General features: G+C 33.3%; 5 protein-coding genes across 6 annotated transcripts; 2 read left to right on the top strand and 3 right to left on the bottom strand.

Moving 5' to 3' along the window:
• Window positions 1-55: 55 nt before the first annotated feature.
• LOC108859887 (asparagine--tRNA ligase, cytoplasmic 2) lies at window positions 56-2,812 on the bottom strand. The gene is made up of 7 exons (XM_018633790.2): window positions 2,088-2,812; window positions 1,773-2,018; window positions 1,118-1,678; window positions 849-1,034; window positions 713-777; window positions 513-645; window positions 56-430 (listed from the first exon to the last, which is right to left on the bottom strand). The coding sequence occupies exons 1-7, from the start codon at window positions 2,547-2,549 to the stop codon at window positions 185-187; spliced, it is 1,899 nt and encodes a 632-aa protein (XP_018489292.1). The 5' UTR covers window positions 2,550-2,812; the 3' UTR covers window positions 56-184.
• A 2,195-nt stretch (window positions 2,813-5,007) lies between these two features.
• On the top strand, window positions 5,008-5,434 carry LOC108861054 (uncharacterized). The gene has a single exon (XM_018634884.2). It carries the CDS (start codon window positions 5,090-5,092, stop codon window positions 5,384-5,386), a length of 297 nt encoding a protein of 98 aa, XP_018490386.1. The 5' UTR covers window positions 5,008-5,089; the 3' UTR covers window positions 5,387-5,434.
• Window positions 5,435-5,883: 449 nt separating this feature from the next.
• Window positions 5,884-6,468, bottom strand: LOC108833849 (non-specific lipid-transfer protein 3-like). Its single transcript, XM_018607244.2, has one exon. The coding sequence runs from the start codon at window positions 6,355-6,357 to the stop codon at window positions 6,040-6,042; it is 318 nt and encodes a 105-aa protein (XP_018462746.2). The 5' UTR covers window positions 6,358-6,468; the 3' UTR covers window positions 5,884-6,039.
• Window positions 6,469-7,873: 1,405 nt separating this feature from the next.
• On the bottom strand, window positions 7,874-9,471 carry LOC108861690 (uncharacterized). 2 transcript variants are annotated; one of them, XM_018635619.2, is made up of 2 exons: window positions 8,877-9,471; window positions 7,874-8,341 (listed from the first exon to the last, which is right to left on the bottom strand). In XM_018635619.2, exons 1-2 carry the CDS (start codon window positions 9,321-9,323, stop codon window positions 8,279-8,281), a joined length of 510 nt encoding a protein of 169 aa, XP_018491121.1. In that variant the 5' UTR covers window positions 9,324-9,471; the 3' UTR covers window positions 7,874-8,278. The 2 variants fall into 2 exon arrangements, with proteins under 2 accessions (XP_018491121.1, XP_018491122.1); XM_018635620.2 differs by having other exon boundaries at window positions 7,874-8,110; window positions 8,877-9,447.
• A 4,982-nt stretch (window positions 9,472-14,453) lies between these two features.
• LOC108833851 (calmodulin-like protein 3) lies at window positions 14,454-15,426 on the top strand. Its single transcript, XM_018607246.2, has one exon. It carries the CDS (start codon window positions 14,596-14,598, stop codon window positions 15,055-15,057), a length of 462 nt encoding a protein of 153 aa, XP_018462748.1. The 5' UTR covers window positions 14,454-14,595; the 3' UTR covers window positions 15,058-15,426.
• The last annotated feature ends 202 nt before the right edge of the window (window positions 15,427-15,628 follow it).

Here is a 15,628-nt window from a genome sequence, read left to right as displayed (position 1 = left end):
ATCAATGGTTTTACAATCTTATTGCATATTTACAATCCAAAATATACAACCCCCCCCCCCCCCACACACCATAATCATTATGTACACTTTAGGATACAATTCCCTTTTTCACCAAGTATGGTTACATAGATAGATTGAATAACAATGAGACTGGGTTTTTGTGCATAAAACCTTGAGGGCTTCTTTAATTGTTTGCTTTGCCCCAACTTCTTGGGAAAGGAACGGCGTCTTTGATATCAGGAAGCCCAGTAGCAAACAGAAGCATATGTTCCATCCTTAGGCTTATCCCTGAATGCTTCACTGTCCCATGCCTCCTTAAATCCAAGTACCACTCGTACTTCTCCCTTGATATGGATCCAAGTTCCTTGATCCTCGCATCCAAAATCTCAAACCGTTCTTCGTTTTGACACCCACTGATCACAACACCAACCTGCGAAAAGAAAGTTGAAGACTTTAACTTTGAACTTCCTACCTACTTTTAGATAAAAAGTTTGGTTTGCTTCTCTTCTCACCTTTGGTACGACCAGATCAAACGCTGCTACAGTCTTCTTGTCGTCATTCAACCGTGTGTAAAACGGTTTAACCTCCTTCGGGTAGCTATGTATAATTATTACAGCGCCCTTGCAGATCTCATCAGTTAGATAACTGCAACATGAAGCAGTGAACAGTGAACAAAGACTCATTTGCATTGAGAATAAGCGAAAGTGTATACCTGAGATGCTCCTCTGTCAAAGCAACGCCCCACTTAGGCTTGGTTTCGAATGTTCTAGTGGTTGCCTGTTCATAGAGAACGAGATCATTATGATATATATCAGCAAAAACTATTTGGGATTTTGAAAATGTTTTACCTTTTGAAGAAAAGTAATCGCTTCAGTATAAGAGAACCTCAAAAGAGAATTGGAAGCTGTTGTTCCAAGACGTGTGGTAACGGTCTTGTCAACTCGTTTAGATATGAATTTCATATCTTCATGACGAGTTTCAAGAAGATATTTGCAGAGGAACTTGAAGAACTCATCAGCACAGTCCATAGCACCCTGTAACATCCAAAAGAAACAAGTTACCATTTGCCCAATAATCAATTACTCAATAGCATTTACCAGGATCATTGCTATCTTACATCCAGTTCAGAGAAAGCTATCTCAGCTTCCACATTCCACATCTCCGCCAAATGCCTTGCATTGTCTATTTTATCAGCTCTGAATCTCGGTCCAAAGGTATAAACTTTTCCAAGCGCAGAAGCATAGCTCTCAAGATGCAACCTCCCAGACACAGTCAGATAAGTGTCACAACCAAAGAAATCTTTCGAGACATCAGGCTTGATCAAAGTTACTGCCTTTGGTTTTTGTTTCTTCTCGAGCTCAGCCGCAAGATCAGTCGTTTTCTTCAAGTCGTGCACAGCAGCAACCACAGCTTCTCGGTTGCTGTCAGATCTCTTAAGTTGATCAATGAGTCTGCTCTTCTCCTTTATTGCAGCTTTGACTGTGTCAATGCTAATTCCATCATGCTTCTTCTCCTCTTTAACATCAGTTTCATCACCTGAAAGAGTTGTGACTCTAAACATCTCGCCAAATCCAGTGGTTGTGATAACCGGTACTTGAACATACTGAAACCCATTAGATTGAAAGAACGTGTGGCTCGCTAAGGTTAACGCACTGTGGACTCGAGTCACCGACCCAACCTTCACCAAAAAAAAACAGAATACAAAATCTAAAATCAGCTAAGAAGAAAACAAAAATACACACTTCAATAAAAACGTTGAAACATAGATTCACCGTAGTTGTGCGGGGCCTGAAATGAGAGAAGTCTCTAAGCAAATGCAGAGGAAGCTGTTTCTTGGAGAGAGGATACTTCTCTGGATCCACTGTTCCTACATGAAGAAGCTTCTCCGCCTCAAGCTCGATCACATGTTTTGTAGAAGCAGCTAGTGGTTGTCTTAACACACCTTCTGCTACAATACATGTCCCTAGAGACATAAGCTGAGTTGCTGGAATACTCGACATTGTAGAATCAACAACAACCTGGGAGAAAATAAATATAAATTAGCTCTTATTGGCATTTCATCGAACACCTTATGTGCAAAAACAAACCTGGAGACTGCAGACAGACGAACCATCACTGATTAAGAAGTATATAATATACTCAGGTGGTGACGTGGCTTTCTGACCACCGGTTACCTCCGGTTTATCGAAGATCGGGTAAGTCGTCTTCCCGCCGCCGCTCAGGACATCGAAGAGCTTTCTGAAAATACTCATCTTTGACTGTATGATCTCCGTGCAGCTAACGTTGGACTTCGACGTCGACGGCGGAGGGACGGTTACTGACGACGGCGGAGGCGGAGGGGGAGGTGGAGAGTCTTTCTTAACGGCTCTAGAAGACTTAACCCACCCGCCGATCACGACCCTTTTCCCGGCTAGCCTTGCGCCGCCGTCGCTCCGTTCGAGGAGAGTCTTCAACTCGACCCGGTTCGAGTACTTCGACAAGGTAACGGGTTTCGGAGAGATGACGTCATCTTGTTGCTCTTTCTGATGGGTTTTTCCGTGAGAATCCATATGAAGAAGAGGATTGAGAAGGAGATTAGAGTGTGGAGAGGTTTACTTGGATTGGAGAAATCGAAAGGGAAGAAGAGATTATATATAAACATGATTACTTGAAAGATTAATTCGATTTGAGAGAAGAGAAGAGAGGTTAGAGGAAGGTTAAATTGGTGGGAGAAGGAAAAGGATTGTTTTTTTTTTTGTTTCTTCTCTTGCGGAGAGACAAGAGTGGGAGAGAAGACAAGGTTTGGTCTTCTTCAAGGAAGTTTAGATTCGCGGGAAGTGTAAGAGAAGATGACATTGTTTAATTTAAAACCTGGACATATTTAAATGTAGTTACGAGGCCCAAATGGCCTATTGAGTGCCCATTTAGATTGGAACCTGATAGTTAATATAAGTGCGTAAACATAGCCCAAAATAGTATTGGCTGATTATGTACTGAATAAATTTATGAAAAAATGAGAAGATTAATAAATTGGAATCTGCTAAAAAAAGATAATTGAATTGGAATACAAATTTAAATTATAAGTAGCATACTGAATTACCTCTCTTCTATATTTTCTCTCCCTTCTCTCTAAAATCTTCTGATCTCAGATCTTAATCTCTGTTCATCGGCTCCGGTGGCTCTTTTAGCACCGGAGCTGGTATCCTTTTCTTATGTCTTTTTCGGTTGGTTGTTTGTTTTGTAAGAGGATTTTGTTGTTTCGACGCAGAGTCATTCGGTGATGCTTTCGATCTGTAGTTCAATTCAGTTTTCCTTTGCATGCACACCGTTTGATCTCAGTTTTAACAGTGATGTCTTTATGGTGATTGTTTCTAATCTTGATCTGCATGGCCTTGTTCTCCGTGGTTTCTTTGGATCTTTCCGGATTCGATCCTTCCTAATCTTGTTCTCGTGAGATTGGTTTGTTCGGTCAAGATCGTAACCGCTCCTTGTCATTACCAATGGGATCTGGTCGTGATCTCGCTCCTTTGACTCGCTTCTCATTAGGCGCTCCACCGTCGCTCTCTGTCGACTTCGCCGTTCGGAAGTTTGATCTCGAACCGTAATCGGTTCTTTCCTTCCGGTTTGGAAGCCATGCTTGATTATTCTACGCTTATTCACTATAGGTGGGTTACCTTATCAACACAATTTTGGTAACTCTTGTCAAAGGCCAGGAGGATTAAGGTTGATTTCTGCGATTGGGTTTGAACTTCATCACTTGGACTGCAGCTGCTCGTTTATCTTTGTTATGTCGTTTCATTTCCCCTGTGTTTAGTTTTACTTTGTCCTCTGTTTCTATCTTGTTTCCCTTTAATAGGGCTTAGTTTCCAGAAGCACTTGTTGTTTGCTGGCCTAGTTTCCAAAAGTACTCGTTACTTGCTGGCTTTGTATCTTACAACCGCATTCCACCTTATATCTCGTCTTGTTAAATATAATTTCAGTGTTTAAAAAAAAAGTAGCATACTGAATTATCACTCATATGATTCATTCATACACATTCAAGAAATAAAACAAAAAGATCAATTTCTGAGAATAAAATAAAATTTCTTTACTCAGAAAATATAATATATGGATTTTTTTTTAAATGTTCATTGTAACTAATAACTTTCTTTTTTATGAAATCAATGAATTTTACATTCCAAACAAATTTACACTAATCGTGCCAAGAAATGTAGATGATCTACATCTAAATTTCCTTTTACCAAATGTATATTTCATTTTAAATTTGTTTGAATTGTGACCTTATTTGTTTATAAATATTTTGAAAACAATAATTATAAACGGCTTGTTGTATCGATTGTAATTAGGTACGATCTTGTCAGTAAGCAGTTGAAAGACCAAAGAAAAGAGAATGAATGGGGCCAGTTCACCTGTAAATTGTAATGATGGTTACCACGAGGCTACACGCCGAACAAATCACAACTTATTAGATAATTTATCCTTTTTAATAAGATATTCTCTCTAAGATCCAACTAAACGTAGTCTTGAGGTCTAGAATTTGCAGACGGAAGCAACATATTTAACTAATACCAATTTGGAAATAAATATCTTATTGTACCCTAACTAATATCTATACAGAGTGCAGGCTTTCTCATAGAGTGGCCAATGATCGAACAAAATGCCAATCTCTACCTAAACTAATGGAAGATTTGGATAAGTAGCAAGGATTCGTTAAGTCATTATGTATAAATATTGATATGAGGCAGTTCAATTGTTATAAGAATTTTTATTTTTTTTCTGAGGTCTAGTGTGTTATAATCAAACATTTGCTTGATCACGTTGGGCAAGATCCATCTTAAACTTGATTAATACTATAATATTCTGAGATGAGAATGGAATATTTTCTAAAAGTTTTACCTCCTCCTACACACCATAGGCCTTAATGATGCTTATAATCATTGCCACGTTCAATTATTAAAAGCTCTTTTGATTCCAAGCTTTACACATCATCAATCATCACACACTCACTTCTCCTACTTATAGATCCACGTTCGAGAACTTGGAAAATATCTCAAAAACTGAAACCTATACAAAAATAAGAACGACAAAGAAAACAAGAAGTGGAAGAAACATGGTAAGAAGAAACGCAGTTCATGCCGCTTCAAGTGTTCCTTCGAGGCTGTGGTGGCCGCAGCAAAGGAGGAAAGGAAAACGGGCCGTCGTGCGGTTAGGGAACCGGCGACGAGGGTTCTTTGTTGGGCAACCGCGGACGGTGGTGCAAAGATGGAGGATGAACATCGGAAAGCCGCTGAAGATAATGAGAAATATCATTTTGGGAATTATCTCAAATGGTGGTAATGTTAAGTTCTTAGATACTTATCTTTGGTCTTTACCGATCTTACGTCCTCAGTTGTTTCCACTATGTTGACCATTTGTGTTATCAAATTCTAATGTAAAACTGTAATATTTTCGTTCACCGGACATTTTGTATGAATCTAAATAATTGACTTTATAATAAAGTTTGTATTCTTGACAGGATTTTTCTCTGTCCTACGAATAGAAGTTCGGTGAATTAAAACAACTAGTGTTTTTTTTAAACTTGATTAAATCCAGAGGAATCACAAACCCGCAGATGACATTAAGTGAATAAAACAATATAGCTTAATTTTGCATAGAAAGAGAATCAGAGACACATTTTCACTGTCACTTGATCAAAAGATCCGTTCAAACAACTAGTGTTTTAGCTATTTTTGTATGTGTCGTGATTACTATTAGAGTGAAAAGTGTTAATACTAGTTTTTGTAAACTGTCTTTTACTTTCCTAGCCGCCCAATAATTTTATTCGACTTCTAACATATATTTTGTACATCTTGTCATTGGAAAATCTAATTTTTTGTAGCTATAACATCTGAGGAGTCTTCAATAAAATTTCTCAAAGGTAAAGGTACTCTCACTTATAAATTAGTCTTTAACAATGCCACTAAAATTATAAAAATACAATTTTGCATATATGTCTGATAATTTTTCTCAAGTCTAATTAAAAACCAAAGCAATTCGTGATTTTATAGTAAACATAGAAAATTAGTTACACGGAGGAAAATTGGCAGAACATTTTCCAGGTAACTGGAGAGCGAGAGTGTGATCAACGCCAGGGATAGATGGTCCGTTGGCAATAACGCATAGACAAGGCTGACCAAGCGTTTTGATGGCAGTGCAACATAGCTCGTTCGGAGACAATGTGCTAAACGGTACCACTGATAGTGTACATGGCATGAGTTGAATCAAAGCCGACAAAAATGTTTGACCACATGGGTGTGCTGTAGCCTCTTTGACCAGGCTTGGCTCGACCAAAACCATAAGAATTATCACCGTAAGAACCTGTGATTTTCTCATTTTCATAATTTATTTCTAGTTTTGAAAAATGTTTGAAAAGGTGAGGCTCATTATATAACTTACGAGGAGAATGTTTGTATGAGTGACCTAATGAAGTTGGAGTAGAATGATCATGAAACTTGGGGTTTATTGTTTGTAGACTCACATTTTCAATGCAACTATATAAGATGTTAATCTGCATATTCATACCAAGAAATTATCTAACTAGCAGTGTAAGACACAACTAGTTTATTTACATGCATAAAGAATGGATTGTCAAAATTACACGCTGTTAATCACCATCTTAAAGCAATGATCTCTCTTAGTGAAACTTGAATCATTCGTAAGGGTCTGAGACCAAAATAATAAAAACCTTCAAGCATTTGTCTATCTTTCTTGTATAGTACTACAACAACATTCTTTTCATCGAACTCCGGCTAAACAACATCTCTCCCGAGTTTGATCTACTTGATACAATGTCAACATAGGAGACTAAACCTGCAATAGCCAATTGAATACACCTTAGTTCATTTTCCACTACTAGTGAATCTGACCATTCAAAAAATATCTTTCATAATTCCATTGTTTTTTCTTATGTCATGTTTCTAACAGTTCCTCTGCTGATCAAATTCAAACGTATATAAGAATTGTGTTTTTAGACTACAGAGATGCGGAAGTATATAAGATGAACCTACACGGTACAAGTTGATTGAAAGCCGACAGAATTGTACAACCACATGGGTGTCCCACATTGACCAAACCTGACTCGACCAAAGCTGTTTTAAGTAATATCTTTGCAAGAACCTGATATTCAGTCATCTAACTGATATATATAATTTTGAAACTCTCTTAACGACAAGGCTCGCAAGTCATAACTTGCGCATATAGTATTAGGAGAGCAACGAGAATGATTGCATAAGTTTGGTTAGATAGATCGTTGAACTTTAGCTTATTATTTGTAGGGTCACTTATTCTATTCCATAAGTTTGACTTTTAGAGTTTTTCTATCTTCCATGAAATAGATTATATACTCTATTCTCGTCGATATTTTAATATGTTCATCCAAGTCACGGGGCTTAATCACCATTTTAAACTTATATGTCTCACTATCATGATGGCTTGGTGGCATTCTCATCTGCGTGACTGTGTTCAAAACCATGTAATCAATGAGTGTTTAAAAGTGGCCTTGTTACCACTTTGACTAGAATACAAACATAAAAAGCTGAATATCTCAGTGTCTCATTAGCTTAAACTCACTATCCTCTTTTTAACCACCACGTTAAACTAATTATCCCTCTTGATCACTTACGTCCGCAGCACGATAGCTATGATAGAGCTTGAGACAGTGAGTATTGTAAAATCTCTCCTGATTGGAATAGTTTTGTGTTACTGTTTCATTGATATGTCTAATGAATTCAGACAGTGACTTCCGAAGCCAAGCTGGAGATAGACTTCTACTTCAGGGTCAGGGTCCTATTATGTCACACTTGATTGGACTGTAAAACTCTAGGGATCATTATACCAAAAACAAAGCAACCAGATATTTCTGTGAACTCCAGAGACTTATTTGGCTATATGTAGGATAATATCTGCGAATACACAGGCACATAAATACAATAAAGAAAAACATTCATCACCTCACATCACTGTTATCATCAATCACTTCAACCACATATGGACCAGTCCTTCAACATCTTTTCCAAACAAACCAGATAATGTTTTTTTTTCTTCCCATCTAACTTCCGCTCACAGATTCTCTCGGTTCAGTCCCCCTCACGATCTGAAAAATACAATACAGAAAACAGAACAGAACGGGAAGCATTTGACCTTGAATCATGCTTTAAGATTTGAGACAAAAAAAACAGTACAAAGTATTTTCAAGAATTGATGAGAACATCTGTCTATCTTTCTGGTATAGTATATGAAGACATTTCTTAAAACTCTCCGGCTAGATAATGTTTCTCCCAGTAGTTTCATCTACTTGATACAATGACAACATAGAAGCCTGAACCTGCAATAGCCATTGTAGACACATTAGTTCATTTTCCACCATATCAATGAATATGGTTAACTCAAAACACTTTCAAAAACCATCTTTCCTATTTCCATATTTTTTTCTGATATCATAAACTGAACGGGAACCCTGTTCAAAAATTTGAATCCAGCTAAATAATACCCGAACTGACTATGATATGCAGTAATTTGGATATCAAGTATTATCCTAACCCAATAATTAATATCCGAAAAAAAAACTCAAAAGCCCTGAATTCAAATCCTAACTAAATACCCAAAACTGACTTTAGAATTTGAATCTATTAGGGACAAAAGTTTAACCTCAAAAGTTGGAATATATATTAACTCGTATATAGGAGATATGAACCAATACACTTATCACCGATTAGTTTAATGTTCGAACCTCGTCTAAATTAATAGAAAATACATTTGAGTTATTATCTTCATCATGTGAACACATTTTTTCATAAACTTCATACCTAGTTCGTTCTACAGAGACATTCACATAACCAAATCATACAACTCAAGTTTACCTCATTTTCACCGCGAACCGCAACGCAATCTCTAGGAGTATCGAACAAAGACAGCGAGTATTGCTTGCGGACAACACCAACGTCGAAGTATATAAGGCCAGAGCTCGGCACGTCGACTCTGATTCCTTTAACCGGAAACCACAGGAACAGGTCTTGCGCCGATATCCCCGACAAATCACCGATGTGAGCGTCGCTTATCGTCCCCGTAACATTCGCCTCGTAGCGCAGCTCTGTCTCGTACTTGGCATCGCAGGGGCGGTTCAAATAAACAGAGAACAGTCCCGTTTTGACGTCGAAGTTGAACTCCGTCACGCCTTTAGGGAATATACCTGACGGCAATCCGTTCTCCTTGAGGATCTCGTATATAGACTCGTCATCGGTGGTGGAGATCGAGATCACGGCGGCGATGGAGAGACAGAGAATCGCTACTTGAACTAAACGAATCATTTCGTTCTGTTTCAGAACTCACGATTAGGATTCTTCTTTTTTATTTTTGTCTTGCTGATCTGTTTGTTTCGTTATGGGGAAGAAGAAGAAGACATTTTGCTGACAGCTTGAAACAGAGTGGAAGGAGTTTTGTTTTGTCAAATTATTGATGGCTGAACTCTAATGGGAGCAGTGATCCTCTGTTTCTCTGACCACCATTGATAGGTCAACCAATTAATGAGAGCCACGTGGGTTATTAATTTTTTATATTTGCTAAAAGATTTTGAATTCGTAAATCCATTACATGATACATCCTATAGGGTGAGATCCAAACCATTTTGAATTTACATTTTTTTAGGTAAGAAATCTTCTCCCATTTTTAATTTACTCTACTTTGGTAAGAAATCATTTTCCAGCGGAATTTGAATTTATAACCTTTTAGCCACTATGTTGGTGTGAGTTATTAGTTGAATGTGGGTAGTAAGTGGACCTTATCACATGGGAACATAAGAGGCATGGGTTAACGTGGATCAAGAGATGCGGCAATCCGAATGTAACAGTGAGATGCTTTTGTGTAATGACTTTGTGGTGTTTCGTGTCTACTACAAGTAGGTTAGGTTTCGTGTCTTAGAAGTCTCAGAACACATGCGACAATGAGATGCTTTTCTGTAATGACTTTGTGGTGTTTTTATGTAAATCTGAGTAGGTTTACGTAAACAAAGCGAATTATCTTTTCTGAAAATTAGGAAGAGGCATCACGATCAGAGAGACTATGAACCACTTGGGCTTTCTTTTAAGTCTTTCTTTTGAGATCAATTACATCCAAGATACCTCCTCACCTTTATTGAATGCGATATGTGATAAATTAAAACAAAAGAACATTCATCAAGTGGCATGGTCATAGTTATCTCAACCTAAGAAAGAACCGGTGGAAGCCCTTGTTCATTAATGGTTATATATGTCAATAAATCTTAGATATTAAAATTTTATACAAAGGATTTCATAAAAAAAAAACTAAAATGGTATTAATTTTGACAATATTCGAGTGACAATATTTTTCCAAAAGGACATAAACCAAACTAGAATTATCGATTGAGAGAATGATACATAGGCAATCTATACTATTATTTGCGAAGTAATTTTTCGCAACGGAGCTCTTACGTTAAAAGTTAGAGTGGTTAATATCAATACTACCCTTAATAAATATTATATAAAATCTGTTATTATATAATTTTTAAGAGCCATATTAACAACATAATTTTATGTATTAGATATTATACACGAGAACAAATCAAAGGATCAGGTTTTTGGTTATCCACATACGTATTCAGATAATGTTTATACAATAAACTATAGTTTATCAAATATATTTTATTAGATATGATAAGCTATTGCTATTGTAGTTATCGTATATACCTTATACATGTAACTTTGCTTATGAAAACTAAAAACAGACTTAAACGTATAATAAAACTTTGTAAATATTTCTATAAGTAATTAAATTTATTTACTACATTAGATTATTAATTATAATATAATATAATAAAATTTTATCCAAAAATAGAAAAGAGTATAAAACTTATTACATCAGAATATCATATAATTCATTAAAACTGATATAGTAAAAATGTATTTTAAAATAAAAAGATAATTCCTATATATATTGTGTTATTATCCAAAAATATTTTTAATGTATTTAAAAAATAATTTATTTATATATATTTTTGTTATCCAAAAGAATATCTTTTATTAATAAAAACACAAAAAATAGAAACAGAAAACGCATAATTAAAATATCTATTATACATGAGAGTTTTCAAAAAAATATTAACACAGTAATAAACATATTCATATATATTGATGATTAATTTTTAAATATAAATAATTTGATATACGGTACAAAACTTTTTAAAACCATAAATAATAACTTATCAAAATAGTTTTTGAATTAACAATACATGTATTGATAAATCATTGTAAAACGATTATGCATGTTGGCACAACACATTTGTAAAGTCATTTTTCCCAACGGAACTCTCACATTAAAAGTAAGAGCGGTTAAAATCGTTTATACTTTAATGAATAAAATATTAAAATTATACACAAAATAAAAATAAATTTTAGTTTTCGTTAGATAATTTATTAAAATTCATAATAGTTAGAATTATTGAAAATATAAAATATATATTAACATAAAAAGATATTTATGTATTATTGTGTTGTTATCTGAAAAATAATTTTAATTAAAGAGCTAAAATTAAAAAAATAAAACATATTTTAAATTAAAAATATAATTCCTAAATATATCGTAATGTACAAAGAAAACTTTTAAAAAATTATTAGACATAAGAATTTATACTATTATTTGAGAAGTATATTTGCTTATGTGTCATTCTCTCCATAGTTTTAGTTATTTCGCTTATTAGTCAAATTCTCCATAAATAATTTTATTAATTTATTTCATAATTTATCATTACCATTTTAAATAATTTTGGTGATTTATCTGATAATTTATTATTATCTCAAAATAAATATAAAATTTAACGATAATATCAAATTTATATTTATATTATATTTAATTAAGAATTATATATGTATTTATTTTATATTTTGTTTAATAATATTAAACCAAATTTATTTTATATATCTATACTATTTGAGAAGTAAATTTGCTTATGTGTGAGTGTCATGCTTTCCATAGTTTTAGGTTATTTTGCTTATTAGTCAAATTCTCCATAAATAATTTAGTAATTTATTTGATAATTTATCATTATCATCTTTAAATAATTTTAGTGATTTATCTGATCATTTATTATTATCTCAAAATAAATAAAAAATTAACGATAATTTCAAATTTATATTTATATTATATTTAATTAAATATTATATATATATTTATTTTATATTTGGTTTAATAATATTAAACCAAATTTGTTTTAAACATATATTTATATCACATAATTAGATCGAATAGTCTACATTTTAAAATAAATTTCTTAAAACAATCAAAATCACTCTCATCTATACTATTATTTGAAAAGTAAATTTGCTTACGTCTCATGCTCTCCATAGTTTAGGTTATTTTGCTTATTAATCAAATTCTACATAAATAATTTTAGTAAGTTAGTTGATAATTTATCATTATCATCTTTAAATAATTTAGTGATTTATCTGTTAATTTATTATTATCTAAAAATAAATAAAAAAGTTTAACGATAATATCAAATTTATATTTTATTTAATTAAGTAATATTAAAATAATATATATGTATTTATTTATATTTTATATATATATATATATATATCACATAATTAGATCGAGTCATCTATATTAAAAAAATAAATTTCTTAAAATAATCAAAATCACTCTCATCTATACTGTTATTTGAGAAGTAAATTTGCTTATGTGTCATGCTCTCCATAGTTTTAAGTTATTTTGCTTATTAGTCAAATTCTCCATAAATAATTTTAGTATTTTTTGATAATTTTTCATTATCATCTTTAAATAACTTAAGTTATTTATCTGATAATTTATTATTATCTCAAAATGAATAAAAGAATGTAACCATAATGTCAAATTTATATTTATATTATATTTAGTTAAGTAATATTAAAATATTATATATGTATTTATTTTATATTTGGTTTAATAACAGCAAACCAAAATTATTTTAAATGTATATATATATATATAGATATATATATATATATACACTCGAATTATCTATTTTAATATTAATTATATGGACAGCAAATTATCTTATTGTAAACCAACAAAATATTGTCATTATCTCAGTTCGTTTAAAAACGGTTTTCCAATTTTGTGTGTTTTAGTGTTTTTTGGTAAGTTTAATATATGTTTCTGGTTCAAAAATACAAAGTAGATTAAGAGAGACCGAAATTTCACATTTTACTTTACTCTATTGTGTGAAATATTTTTGTTATGTAATTATGCTCTCATGATCTCATTGTTTTATAGTATTCATTTGTGTTAAGAAGACGTAAACCGAAAAAAAAAAAACTAAAACGATTAAGAATATAAAAAAATAAGTTGTCATGATATTTAAATCATAATATATATGTTAATAAATATTAGTAAAATTATTAAGCCCGCGGGTGCGGGCAAAACACCTAGTATGCAAAAAATCTTCAATAATGCATGCATGTAAAATTATTGGCTGTCAAATCATTTGTGTAATAGTTTTCATAATTTATAATAAATTTATTGTGTTAAGAAAATTGTGTGTTTGTTTCTTTGGGCAGCATATAAAAATTGTTTAATCGAATTGATAAAAAAAGAAAGAAAAAAATTTGTTTAAACCAAAGAAGACAAAAATTGAGTTGGTCCGGTTGTGCAAACAAAAATTGTGGTTTTACTATTGAACCGGTTGGTCCAAACAGTCAATTGACTTTTATTATTCCACATAATCTTAAAATGGGCCGTAACCAGCCGATTACTATTGAATTATGTGAATGAATCAAATACGTCGAAATTTATTAATGTTATGACATCTGTGACCAAATTTATGCAAATCATATCTAAAATATATATTCAAGTCGAAGAAGTAACAAAAAAAAAAAAGAACAGAAAAGCTCAAACTTTGTTTCACTAAAACAGGTCTACTCCAAACAATGAAACTGAAATTAAATCCTTTTTGAATCATAACCAATTCACTATATCAATCCACGGGTCATACACGGATTTCAAATCATTGATAATACAATACAGCATGATATAAACCTTTATTTTGCTAACTACGGTCTTTCACTATCAAAACTGTTAACAAGTGATTAAGACCTAACTATTCAAAACGCCATCTCGCTCTTTTAAAAAGAATGAAAAAATTTTAGCAAACAAAATTCTGTTTCTATGTAACACTTAAAAAGATTGAACAAACATTTTGAAACTGATAAGTATTTGAATAAAATTCTGTTTCTATAACCTGAAGTAACTATCCTAACGGAAAACTATTTGAAGATGAAGATGATAATTTACAAAAATAAAAACTATTTGAAGATGATGATGATGTTACGAGACAGTGTACATTCCGTGTGTATCTATAGATAGACTATAGTTTTTGTTTATTCTTGAAGGATAAGAAACCTATTTTAAGACCAGTTCAACAGAAAACTGGTGCAGACCACGATCACAGTTGTAATAAATTTTCTAAAATGGCAACCACTCTTTTTCTTTAAGAACCAGTCTTTCTTCCCTTCTCTTCCTTTATAAACCCATTTTTGTTCTCATTCATTTTCTCTTCAAAGATTCTATAACTAATAGACCATATTAAATATGGATCAAGCAGAGCTTTCCCGGATATTCCAAATGTTTGACAGGAACGGTGACGGCAAAATCACCAAGCAAGAGCTGAATGATTCATTAGAGAACGTAGGAATCTACATGCCCGAAAAAGACTTGGTGCAGATGATCGAGAAGATTGATCTCAACGGTGATGGATACGTCGACATCGAAGAGTTTGGAGGGTTGTACGAGACGATCATGGAGGAGAGAGACGAGGAGGAAGACATGAGAGAGGCTTTCAATGTGTTTGATCAGAACCGAGACGGGTTCATCACGGTCGAAGAGCTGAAATCTGTGCTAGCTTCCTTGGGGCTCAAGCAGGGAAGAACACTGGAGGATTGTAAAAAGATGATAGGGAAAGTGGATGTTGATGGAGATGGGATGGTTAATTATAAGGAGTTTAAGCAAATGATGAAAGGTGGTGGATTTGCTGCCTTAGAATCAAACTTGTAAACAAAGAAAAGAAAAACCCATTTTAGGGTTAGGATTTGTGACCCGATATCATTGTTTTTTCTTCAGAATGATTAGGGCTTAACCTTGAAAGTGAATAACAAATGGATTTGCAAAGAGAAAAAAATTCAACAAAACGTTGTTAGCTTCGTTTTGAACTCTCCTCTACAAAATATTTGGGGATGATCTTTGCTGTGAACCCTTATATAATCATGCCATACAATTTGAACCCTTATTATTTTTGTTCAATACAATTGTGGTTAAGTGTTTTAGTCGAGGTCATTGTGCTGTGGAGTGTGGAGCAAGCATTTCACATTCTTCAGATTTCGTTTTTTTGTTGTGGTCTTCTTCCTCGCCACTTCCCTTTCTTTCCCTTTCACTAACATTTCAGTAGTTCAGTTTCAGTCTTTCAGAGATCAATCACTTCCTCTCTCGTTTATACTTTTATAAAAGGTCGGTACAATTGCTATTCCCTTGCTACTTAAATAGAGTTTAGAAATGCATAGTTTAGAGTTTCTCTTCTCATTAGTCACTTCTCAAGGACCTACTATCTTTCAAGCCATACTGCATTTGA

Source organism: Raphanus sativus, chromosome 5 (assembly GCF_000801105.2).
Source record: "Raphanus sativus cultivar WK10039 chromosome 5, ASM80110v3, whole genome shotgun sequence".
NCBI classification, from domain to species: domain Eukaryota; kingdom Viridiplantae; phylum Streptophyta; class Magnoliopsida; order Brassicales; family Brassicaceae; genus Raphanus; species Raphanus sativus.
The sequence above is the reverse complement of the archived record's forward strand: the minus strand, read 5'-3'. Positions and strand labels throughout refer to the sequence as shown.